General features: G+C 44.0%; 1 protein-coding gene across 5 annotated transcripts in view; it reads right to left on the reverse strand.

Annotated features, from left to right (window-relative positions):
* Nucleotides 1-1,500: 1,500 nt before the first annotated feature.
* Nucleotides 1,501-12,989, reverse strand: part of ehbp1 (EH domain binding protein 1) — a 144,768-nt gene continuing 133,279 nt past the window's right edge. For all 5 annotated transcript variants that reach the window (XM_037123874.1, XM_037123875.1, XM_037123877.1 and 2 more), the window contains 4 exons: nt 11,826-11,925; nt 10,666-10,739; nt 3,082-3,196; nt 1,501-2,732 (listed from right to left, as the gene is read on the reverse strand). In XM_037123874.1, coding sequence (XP_036979769.1) covers nt 2,642-2,732; nt 3,082-3,196; nt 10,666-10,739; nt 11,826-11,925 — 380 coding nt within the window. In that variant the 3' untranslated portion in view covers nt 1,501-2,641. The remainder of the gene's footprint in view (nt 2,733-3,081; nt 3,197-10,665; nt 10,740-11,825; nt 11,926-12,989) is intronic.

The following is a 12,989-nucleotide window of genomic DNA, read 5'->3' on the forward strand; positions in this document are numbered from 1 at the left end:
AGCAAAAAATGTTGAAATTATACATTTATCACCTGAAGTGATTTATTTCTCGGGGCCTTGGAGTATTTTTTCCCCCACAAAACCAGGACTGATTTAAGACTTTAATGCATTTTTAACTGTTATTAAGAGGAAACATCAAAACTTTTAGTCTAATTTGTGCGTAAAAGTTGAGTTTTACGCACGAACATTAAAACACAGAAAACATATTTAAACACATTTATATAAAAAAAAAAGTTGGACTCCATGAAGAAGTGACAGGTGTTGTGAATAATTATCGAGGTTACTTACACACACACACACACACACACACACACACACACACACACACACACACACACACACACACTCTCTCTCTCTCTCTCTCTCTCTCTCTCTCACTCACACACACACACACACACACACACACACACACACACACACACACTCTCTCTCTCTCTCTCTCTCTCACACACACACACACACACACACACACACACACACACACACACACACACACACACACACAGAGCCACATGCAGCGCTCTGCCGGCACCGAGCAGAACGTCCTTCACCGCTCCGGCTCGTCTTCTGCTTTATTCTCCAGATAACCGAGAGCCGTGATAAACGCGCTATAATACAAACTAAAACAAAGCGCCTCGGGGGACGTGGAGTGCGTAATGTGCGCGTACGGTCGGTCCCAAGCAGAGAAGAAACGAATCAGCAAATTAATTTGAAAGTAGCAGAAAGGCCGAGGGAGGACGTCTGCTGTCACAACCTATTTTCCTGCTTTAATCGGGGATGGGAGGCTGCCTGCAGGGATGGAGCGGAGGGTTCAACCGCAGATACTTTTTTTTATCACGAGGAGGATTTAGAACAAGTTAAAGCTAAAAAACAAAAACAAAACAAAACAAAAAAAAAAACATTTGTTTTTTTTTTCTACATCTGAAAATTTACATCGATCATTTTAGACTTTCTCTCCATCGCTGTTTCCGGGGTGACCGAGACTCTCCAGCGCGCACCGGAGCGGCCCAGAGAGAAAGAGGGAGCAAAAAAAAAAAAAAAAAAAAAAAAACATCTGCTCGGTACAAAGTGATTTCTCTAATCTTCCTCAGAGGAACCTGCTCAGCAGCGACCTCAAACAAAACAAACCAAAAAAAAAAAAAAAACCCTCAAACGCCAATTTTAATTTATAAACACGCACAAGTCGCGGGGGAATTGAACACAGCGCAGAATAATAAGCGTTGCTAAACGCGCACCGCTCGCTGCGGTGATGGGGGCCACTTATGTGCAGCGCTGCAGCCGAGGGCGTGCATGCATTTCAATAAGTTTTAGAAAAATATCAGATTTATGTTTTTGGATCAGGTGTGTGTGTGTGTGTGTGTGTGTGTGTGTGTGTGTGTGTGTGTGTGTGTGTGCGCAATAAAACAATTTAAAATGCATCTGTAGAAAATAAAAACACATAAGAAAATAAACCTTTGAAATATTTTCCAGAGGGTCAAAAACACGCCACACGCTGCTGTCTGTGGAGTATGAAATCATAAGGACTTTATTATTGAAGACTTGGGTTATGACACTGGAATAAATAAACAGATAATAAATGTTCAACACGTAAAATGACATCTGGAGCTCTACGTGATGGAAGCATAACTCTCTCTTCTTCAGATACAATAAATAGAAACCAAAAAAGTTTGTTGAGCCAAAAAAAAAAAAAGAAAAAAAAATGCACATGAAATGAAATGTGGTGGTACGTTCACTTACAAGAAGCAGCTTAAAAAAGACAATAAATAATATATATATTTTTTTGTTTTTGACTGCATGAATCCTGACAAAAAAAAAAACAACAAAAAAAACAAAAACCAAAAAGAGGATTTTGGAAGCTGTTGGTCAGAGCAGTGATGAAAATATACAACATGAGATTTTCTTTTTTTTTTTCTTTCTTTCCTTAAACATCTTTTCTTTTGGTAAACTGCTTTCAAGCCAAGACGATAAAAAAAAAAAGCAATAGGAAAAGTTAAGATTTATGAACAGTAATGCGTTCGTTCCCCCTTTAAGATATTTTACAAGTAAAAACTTTAAAATAATTCAAAAGATACACAGTCAAGTAATGAAGTAGCTTGAAAAGACTGATATTGTAACGACTTGTTTTTTTTTTTCCTTTTAAAAGTCCACATTGACTCCGTCGTCTTCATCATCATCATCATCATCATCATCTCAGCGTGATGAAGAAAAAACAAAAACATCCGTCCCAGTAAACCCAGTTGTGCTGCTGTACCTCAGACCTCAGAGAAGGCTGCTGCTGCTGCATCTTTACATGCAAGTATCACTCCGTCTGACAGAGCCGCCACTCTTTTATTCATATTACATACACGTACCGTTCTTGGTAAAGCAAAACCAGAGTTAAAATGAAAAATAATCGTATATAAGTGGGGACAGTTTGAGTCAGTATAAAGTTGGTGCAAAGGCGTCGCAGGGCCGAGTCTCTGCGGGGAAAACTGACCGGAACAACAACCACATCAGGATGATAGAAACGTTTAGGAAAGCCACCATCAAATAATAATAATAATAATAATAATGATAATAATAATCATCATATCAATAATAATAATGATACATTTCTTTTATCGGCTACATTTGTTGGTTGTGTTTTTCTCTGAAGTGACAATCATTGAAGCACACACTTCTCCTCTTTCTTCGCCATCTTTCCTTTGTTCTGCTCCAGCGTCCTCTCCAGGTGCTCGTCCTCCTCCTCGGCTCTGCGGAGGGCAAAGGTCAAAAGGTCAGATGTGTCTGGGAGGAGGAGGAGGAGGAGGAGGAGGTACACACACACACACGCACACACACAGGTAACACAGTTGCTGCGATGGATGCCCGTGGAGTGGCCTAGCGCCAGGGGCCGGGCCCCGACCTTTCAACCGCCCGGCACCCTGTTGGTGGACGGCGCCGCCAATCTGGACGGGATCCCACCCACGCAGGTGTGCATGCAGGACGGCTGGGACGCAACGTAACATGCAATGATTTCACTACGTCCAAGTCCACGACAGACGCCTGGATATTCCCACACTGAGATGGACTCGTGTTCGAGATGTTCTGAGGGTCACTTACTGTTTCTCCTGGGCGTCCAGGTCCCTGACCAGCGCGTCTCGCTTGTTGACCAGTATGACCAGCTCGTCCAGCAGCAGCTGCTCTCGTCTCTTCTGGGCCTCCGTCTTCTGCCAATCTGCAGCGACAGCAGAGGAACAAACTCTGTCAGAGCAGGAGACACTGAGGACAAACTGTTCTGACTCTGAAAAAAAACAACCTTTGAGACACTTTGTACCACCAGGACGACTTTTATTATTTTGTTCTGGAACTCGTGACGTCATGAGACAGGTGAAGATTCCTACAAAGAGTCTGATCCTCCCGGAGGAGAAACATTTCTAATGACGCTGCGTCTGGAATCTGATTTTAGGACTACAGAGCTGCAACATGACAGTTTGGTTCATCTTCTGTTAACCTGCTGGAGTCTGTAGAGGTGGACACAGGACCAGTTGCACGTATCTAAGAGTGTGTAGATATGACGTGTACACACACTCAGGTCAGGCTGTGTGTGTGTGTGTGTGTGTGTTTGCACAGTGAAATTGTGTTGACCTGAGCAAACACACTTGACAGACTGTCATGTTAATCTGCAGCGTCATGTTGCACACAGAGATATGTGAGGAAACACATTCCCACAGGGACACGCTGCTCGTTTAAAGACATCAGTCGTAATTCTAAAAACACAGACGACTGTTTAGAAAGAAAAGACTCAGAACTGAATGGTCGGACGTGGAGATTTACAGGAAATGTTGTAAATCTCAGTTTGAATGTGTTTGTACTCAAAGTTGACTTGATGGGTGATATGATAAAAAAAAGATTCTAGATTTGTGTTTTTACCAAAAACGATGAACATTTTTGACCTAGTAAATTATCTCGGATAACGACAGAGTGAAATTCTGTTTGTTTCCACTCGTTAACGATTAAAAACGAACTCGTTCAGTCTTAATTATTCAAAATCTAAATCAATGTAAACATGTAAAAGTCACCTCACATGCAAACAGCTGCATAAACAAACAAACAGGTGATCCCCTGACTCCGTCTCTCAGTTCTCCAGGGTCTTTGCAGGAAGGGGCCCCACAGGGCCCCACAGGGTCCCACAGGGTCCAGGTGGGACCCCGATCCAAATCCCCTCAGCCTCTCCCTGGAGGGGAGGAGGGGGGATGCCCACAGGAGAGCACTCGCTCCCCCTGGGGCTCAAATATCCGCCTGGCGCCCTCGGCTCCACATTCACCCAACACCGAGGCAGCGCTCCTCCTCCCTCCCTCCCTCCCTCACCCCCTCACCCTGAAGACTGCTCAGAGAATGATGTCATTTTTAACAATTACATAAAAAACATTAATTTTATAAAATAACCTTCAACTTTATTGTTACAAGTGCCACAAAAAGCAGGTTAGCGTCATCTTTAATCCAGCTGATGTGGCGTTCAGATTCAGAAACATCTCAGGCAGGAAATCCTCGTCAGCTGTGAGAACGTGTCGCCCTCCGTCTCCATCGCTTCACGTTTACATATAAATAAATAAATAAATAAATATCTGCTCCGTCCCAGAGAGGATTCAAAACACAACTTCTGTGGCGCGTAGGCAACTTCACCCCTCTATCAATATTTAACCGCCCATTGATCGAGAATAAAAGGGATGTTGTAAAATGTCAGTCCCAAAATAAGTGTGGCTTTATTAAAAATAAATACCCCCCCTCTCATTGAGTCAAATTGCGGCAGTCAGGCAGTGTGTACGTGTGTGTGCATGTGTGTGTGTCACGCTGGGCGCAGTGTGTTTGTCCTGAAAGGTCTGCGCTCTCTTCATTGGCCCCGCTCGTCCCTTTGAAGTCGACCACAGAGCGAAATGAACACAGTCCCAATATTTGGCTCTCTACGTTCCCCTTTTCCTCTCCCTCCTTCTTTCTTTCTTTCTTTTTTTTTTCCTCTCTCAGGGAAGCAAATTTACTTTCCTCTGGCTTCCGTGGGGGGATCGACAAACACTTCAGAACTGCCAAATATGTCCAAACCTGCATCTGAAGAGGGTTTTTGTTTCATCTTTAAAAACAAGAAGCGGTTCAGCGAGCAGAGAAATCAAGACAAAATGTGTCCAAGTGTAGAAAAAGGAAGAGAAGTCATGAGTCATCGCGTGAGTCATCATCTTTAGATAATTGTGAGGCAGGAATGTGCGTTTCCATATCTGCCATAAACTCCCACAATCCTCTCTCTCGACAAGGCCGGCCCACAGAAGGAGGGTTCAGGAAGAGAGAGGGGGGGAAAAAAAACTTCCCACAAAAACACAGAGAGGTATGTTAAAAAGAAAAAAAAAAAAAAATCCTGCCCTCCTTCAGAGCCAAAAAGCCAAAGTCCTGGTGGAGGAGGAGGTGGTGGAGGTGGTGGTGGGGTTCCTGCTGTCAATCACATGTCGCAGAGTCCCGCCCCCCTCATTAGGAAGGTAAACAATAAAGAGAGCCGATGAGAGACGTGACCAGGCAACACCAGAGCAGGGCAGGCTGGGTAACCAGACACCCAGGAACAAACAAAACACCCTGCAGCCACTCAGCAGCCCCCCCAACAGCCACCCCCCCACCCCCCCACCCTCCACATGAACCCCGCCTCCCCCATCAGAGAGAGAGAGAGAGAGAGAGAGAGCGAGGTTAAAGACTTAGAGGAGTGTGTACAACTCACATGGTGGGTGCGTATTCAGATAACCCTCGCCGTGCACGCCAACGGTAACCATGTGAGTCTGCACAAGGCACACAAGAATGCGCTGGTTCAAATCCCCATGAACCCCTCCCCGCCCGCTCTCTGCGACGCTAAATTTATTCAAGAGAGCAAACTGGTCCAAAGCTTCGTTCTCTCCCAGCGAGGAGAGACGGGACTCTATCTGTCTGTCTCTCGTTTCCTGTCTCACACACATCGGAGAGATCTGATCCGCAGCTTCGCGTACGTTCAGACGTTTACGAACACGATCTATAAAACTTATTCTGCTTCATTTTGCCGTTGTTGTTTTCTTTCTCGTCCTCTCTGCCTCTTGTTCTTGTATAAAAGGCCTCTGAAAGCTGGTTTTGGCCGAAGTCCAAGTGGAGTCAAGAGACAAAAAGTGTCACCAGAGATGAAGGAAGTCGACAGGGCCCGGGAAAAATGGCGGATAAATAGAAATCATCTCAAAGGCAACGAGGAGAGTGTTGAAAAGTTAAACACAAACACAGTTTTCAAAACGTCTCTGTTTCAACAGCTAATATTTAAAGGAAAATCAGGTCATATTCTATAATTTCCTCAATAACAACAAAACCTAAAAAAACCAAAAACAAATCAATTGATCCGGAGTTTACCCAAACCCAACATGAACCAGGGATCGATCGATGTGATTTTAGTCCGGGCTGATACCGATATCAACTATTAGTAAACAAGAAGACCAATAACCCATCTCTGGAACTGATACGTATATATTTGCAGTAAAAATAAAAACAACTGTGTCAAAATTTAGTTTTTAATAATTCACTAACACATTATTGTCAGTGAAAATCCTTTCTAATAATTCAATAATTGAATCACAAATCATTAGGTGAATAAAGAAAAGATAAATAAGCTCCCTGTCGTAATTTAGTTTGGATATATAACTCAGTTTCTGTGAGAAGTTCTACGGGCAGGCCGGGCCGTCAGCCACGGTTCAGTATCTTGGAATGACGGGAAAGATGTCCGTTCATCTTCAGGAAATCAATACTAGACTGTTCGTTAACGAGCTTCACTGTGTCTGCGAGTCACTCGTGAGGAAATTCACGATTGTTATTCACAATAAAAATCCACTACGATCAACTTATCAGTCTGTTATAGTGTTTTTATCCTCCCATCTCTAACAGACAACAGTTCTGATTATCAGTTCTCCTGACTCACAATTCATATGAAAACTTCTCTGAGACAGACGGCTCTTAAAAAAGTTTATTCTTCTAACTTTCCTGACACAGAGGCAGATCGGACAGTCGACAATGCAGAACCTGAAGCATGAATCTAAACAAAGCTGCACAATTTCCAACACCTGCTCCACCAGATGTGACAACACCCAGCATATAAAACCATGTTAGCTCCACTACAGGAGGCGCTCGTTCCATAAAGTCCCATCTTCTGCGGAGTGACGAGAATATTCACATTTACTTTATCTTGTAAGAGCCCCCCAAAAAGCTGCACAAACAAGCTTAATGCAAACAAATACATTTCCCTAAATTCCCCCCAAAACTCCAGTCAACAAACTCGTGGAACGAAGCTACTTGTTATCGGCGGTTCCAGTCAACTAGCAACCCTGAAAGAGTTGGCGACATCATCAAAAGTCGCCCATGTGATAGGATTCCATAGTGCACCTAATCAATCAGGGTCTGTGGCGCGCCGCCCCGATGTGTTACAAAGCCCAAATAGATTTACAAATGGGAAGAGTGTGTGTGTGTGTGTGTGTGTTTGTGTGTGTCGGGGGTGTGGAGAGGGATAAGCTCCTGCATAGGATTACATATTGATTTTAAACATATAAAAAAGCTTATCATATCAAACCGTAACAGGAAAAACTCTGGGACCTGGCTATGCATAAATCCCTTTTAGATGGCGAGAGGGCGTCCACTTTAAAACACACACACACACACACACACGCACACACACACACACACACACACACACACACACACACACACGCACACACACACACACACTCAGGTCTTCGGAGGGAGCCAAGACACAGCTTTGTGTGTGTGCATACATAGGTGTGAATCGGTAAGCAGATAAAGAGGGCATAGTGGATCAATTTTGTGGCAGGGAGATGAGAGTGTGGCATACAGATGGCATTTTCTCACCTGGCATCAGACCAAGCAGGTACACGGACGCGGTTATCACTGAGCATGCTCGCAAACAACATCAACGCTGGTCCGAGAGCCTCCGCCCGACCTCCAGCTGTTCTATTCTGCCACAGCTAACCAAACTTCTTCTAACACCGTGCTGATGAAAGTAATCGTCTCTTTTTTCTGTTTATCATCAGAGGCTTGAACGACATCAGCCACGTGGAGTCGTGACCGCTCTGATGTTACAGGATAGGTTCACCCAAAAATTTTAATTCTGTCATTATCTTCTCAGCATCATGCTGAAGTAAAGTCAGGTGAAGTTTCGTAGTCCACAAAACTGTGTAAGCTAAGCTAAAGCTAACAAACTTCCTCTCTGCAACTCCTGTATGTTTCTGTAACTCGGTCATGTGTGCTTCACTCTTCTACCTCATAAAACATCTAAAGAAAAAGAAGTTTAGAGGAATTTGTTGTTTAGCAGAATATCAGCTTCAGAGATGATTTCAGAGGGAATCCTCTCCTCCCGACTCCTCTTTCCACCTCAAAGCGCTCTTCATCCTCTCCTCCTCTCATCCTCCCTCTCATGTGTCTGAGTGTCGTGCAGCTGAAGTCAGCAACACAAACGCAGAAGAAAACGTCATGAGTCATTCGTTTTTTTTCTCTCTCTGTTCTGGTCTGAACCTGTGACGGAGACTGGGCCCGGCAGCTAAAGCCAGCAGATAGTTCAAATTTTTTTTTTTTAAAATCTCTGATCAAACCTCAAGATGTTTGAATTAACTTGCTGTCTATTCTTGGCATTTATTCCCATGTCAGAGTTCAACGTCATTATTTTCTGCGTCTTAGAAGCTTTTTATTTTAAATGGAATGGATGGTAACCAGTTTACTGTAGAGCACATTGACCTGTACACACACTATGTGGGTCTGCTGAGAGGTAGAGCGGTGTGTGTGTGGGTGTGTGTGTGTGTGTGTGTGTCAGGGCAGGTGTATCTTGGTGATGTGTGTTTTTTTTTCTCTGCTCGGCCTCACAGTGCATCTCTCTCTCTCTCTCTCTCTGTGTCATCGACTGGCCAACCAAATCAGCAATTACTCGCACGCCCGACCATCGCTCAATGGACCTGCCCAAGCACCAAATAAGAGCTGGAGAGATGGCCGCCGTACACACACACACACTTGGAAAAAGACTTGCACACAGGTGGACACACAAACACACCTGTGAGATGTAAACACGCAGATTCAAACCAACAGATCCTCTCTCTCTCTCTCTCACACGCACGCTCGCACACACACACACACACACACACACACACACACACGCGCGCGCGCAGCTCTCTCCCCAGCAGCTCAGAACTATCTGTGGCTGCTACAGAAAGGTAGAGCCTGTGAATGTTAAGTGCCTCCCTTAGGGAGGAAAATAAGGCCGGCTGATAAGTTAGTCAGCTGCAAATCCAACAAGTCCACATGAAGGCAGAGGGGAGCGCGGTGACACGACACACACCACCTCTCCACCTCGCCTCGCACACTATCTCTGCTCTTTCACTTCCACACACACAAAGAGAGGAGCAGGCGCACACACACACACACACACACGATACACGTCCGATATATGAGGAGAATATGCAGAGGAAACCCACAGACACACATGGAAAAAGACTAAAAACCCACAGAAAGAAAACTCTCATGTGGGCGATAAAAACTGAACTCCTTCCTTTCGACTCGAGCTGTGGACGCGCTGCAGCTCGATAAAAATAAATAAATAAAATGGCCATGCGAAGACAGAGGGAATCAACCTGGACGCAGGCAGCGTGGCGCCGTCTGCAGCTCCTGCTCCGCTACGCATGTCTGCTCCCCCCCTCCTGCCCGGCCCACCTCCTTTCTTGCTAATTACAATTGATTTATTATGGACCAGGTATCTTATCAGGTGCCCGGTGAAATTACAATGGGTGTCCGAAGGCTGCGAGGAGAAAGGAGGGGGGGGGAGCAGCGGTGGTCAATGTCGAATGGCAAAATCAATTAGCATTGATTGGCAAAAGGTTCATTTTGCCAAAGAGGACGCAGTCGAAGAGGATTAAACTTCCCTGGCCCCCTGACAACTTTGATACGACACAATGGCTGCTTTTCTGGCTGCGGTATAGTTAACAAGCTTTCAATAATATAACCGCATTTCTTTTCTTTTTTTTTTTTTTTTTATTACCTTGCAAACCAATGTGGCCGCGGCTAGATTTCAAATCAGGCATCGGCTAGTCGAGGTGTAGCAACGAAACAGATAGCATTGATCAAGTATCAGGGAGTGAAATCCCCTCGCAAAGCTCGCATCTTAATCCTCATCAAGAAGCCGACGCAGAATTCAAATTAACCTGCTTTGGGCTCCTGATGAAGGCTGGACAACAGCTGGATGGGGAAACAATAGAGGTGGAAATGCTTTGCTAGAACTCAAACAACCCTGGCAGGAGCTTTACCTTCTTTTATCACCAGAGAAGAGAAAATAAACTTCATCTGCTGCAGTTTGTTTCATCTAGTTGCCACTCTGGCAGCTAACGCAACTATTATTGGATGTTCTGGAAATAAATGCAGGAGGATTTACAAAATCCAGACTCCCTGATGGATCGTTGCTTATTTCACTTCACATTTGCAGTTTCACAAGACACAGGAGCAATTGGTGATTAAAAGCGGAAGTATTTGTTTCTCAAAATGCACGTTATGACAAAGATTGAGGATTTTGTGACACTGTGACGGAGACAGGAGACCCGTCTTTGTTATGTGACACCTGCAGACTCCACATTGACCTCATGAGTGTGTATTCATGTGTGTGTTTGTTACCCTCGATGGCCAGCATGGCTCTCAGCTCTCTGTTCAGCAGTTCGAAGCGTCTCTCCAGATCGTGCTCTTTCTCCCTGTGGCAAGTTAGAAAGAGAGGCAGAGCGAGAGAGAGGAGAAAAAACACACACACACAAAGTTCATCAATATGTTAATGACTAAATCATTAAGCACTTAAAGAAACCTGCAATAAACATCGATTCAGCTACTCGCCTGGACCTTCTCCGGCTTCGCATTAATCTACTGCACATAACTGATACACATACTGCGCTTTCACAGCCCTGGGTGAATGTGTGTGAGCGTGCGAGGAAAGAAGTGAATAAAACGAAAAACGAGGCAGGTGACGAAAATGAGAAATAAAACAAAACGAGGTTGAAGGAGAAAGACAAAGAAATTAATGTGCATCTAAGAACATGGAATGAGTGTGTGTGGTAATACGTGTGTGTGTGTGGCACAAATTGAATTCTTTCCTCTTTCAGCCATATTAAAAAATGAGCTTATTCCGTCCCTAATAGAATTTGTCCTTCACAGGCGCCTTTTTTCTTCGCCTCCACAAAGAGAGAACAGAAAGGGCTAATAATCAGCCCTTCTGTCAATTGGCCACTTTAAAAGCCTCCCCTTTCCCACGATATAATGTGATTATGAATACTTCAATCTCTCCACTCGCACACTTTGAAATCCCAACAGCCACAAATGAAGAAAAAAAGGCTCTGTGTGTGTGTGTGTGTGTGTGTGTGTGTCTCCACCTGTCGCAGCTGACCACATACAAAGAGACTAGCGATAGAGTGATGATCGCCACATTTCTATTGATTTCATATCCCGTCCACATGTAAATCAATGAGCGGATAGACAGAGGAGGGGTGAATGGAGTGGAAGGAACACTCCCACCCCGCGTGGCTTCAACGAGTTTGATCAGACGCTGGAACAGACGTGTGATGTTTTTCTGGTTTTCTGATGCTTCTCAGTGCGAGAAGAAATACAGAAAAACAAACAAACTGCATCTATTCTGCTCACTCTAAAGAAAATGGTTTACAGTAGTTGGCTATTTAAATAAAACCGCATGAATCCTGTGAAATGACTGACCTTCAGAACAGGACACAGTGGATGTAAGATAAAAATAATAAAGCATGTGAAGGTCAAAGGTTAATCCTAAATATACGTACAGCAGGGAGAGTTGGTTCTGTCTTCTGATGAGTGCGTTCTTCTTGTTGACCAACATGAACCACTCCTGCATCATCGCCTCCTCTTCCTCCTTGTTGTTACCTGGAAAAAAAAAAACACAAACAAAGTAGAACACAGGGTTAACACACTGTTTTATTAATTTTAATATTAACATTCACTCCTTGGTTGCTTCTAAAGCCTGACAGAAACTGGATTTTTGTTGTTAGGGAGTAAAAAAAATGTAACAATTTTGCAGCTATTACTCAGGTGTGGATACGTAGAAAAATACGTAAACATAAGTATGTAAGGGAGGCAGGATGTTTACAGTTTACACTCTGTTTTAGCTCCTGTCTCTTTAAGGCCCGCCCTCTAGAATACCCAGTCTCCTCTGATTGGTCAGCTTGCACACGCCTGAACCAGCATCACTGATAACAACAGAGCGGCCTTTAAAAATTATAAATGACCCTCACTATCTTTTTTCTGGATTATATTATGTAAGAAAAGATTAAAGATACATTTGTGATTTTGTCAGCTGAAAATATCGACCAGTCATAACCAGTCAGGCTCTTCAGGTTGTACTTTTCACCCTTTCCAAGTCACAAATCAGATGTTCACCATTTAACACAAAGCTTAAATAGTGTATAAAATCATCTGTCATAAAAGGTGAGTTTTAACTTGTGTGTGTGTGTATAAAGCATACAGGCACACACACACACACACACACACACACACACACACACACACACACACACACACACACACACACACACACTCAAAGGAGATGAAGCAGATAAATGACTCAGTTAAGTCTTTCAGTCACTGCTGAGTCAGTATGTCCACCAGATATTTATATGTGTGTGTAGATGTGTGTGTGTGTGTGTGTGTGTATGAATACACTGCTCGCTTATGTTCCCGGTGTAAACATACACATACTTCACACCATGCCTTCACAACGTCAATACGGCTTCAACCGGGGCGGGATTAACTCAGCGATTACCGTCGAGCACCTTTACAGAGTGGAGCCTCTCACTGTAGGGCAATACATATCCCACCAATCACTCAGCGGGCCTTCAAAAAACCCACGTCTCTGGTTCTCTCTGACGCTTAGTGTAATACCTGCTCAACACACACAGGAGAGCTAGCGCCGGCTCAGATGCATGGCTAAT

Source organism: Acanthopagrus latus, chromosome 15 (genome assembly GCF_904848185.1).
Source record: "Acanthopagrus latus isolate v.2019 chromosome 15, fAcaLat1.1, whole genome shotgun sequence".
Classification (NCBI taxonomy): domain Eukaryota; kingdom Metazoa; phylum Chordata; class Actinopteri; order Spariformes; family Sparidae; genus Acanthopagrus; species Acanthopagrus latus.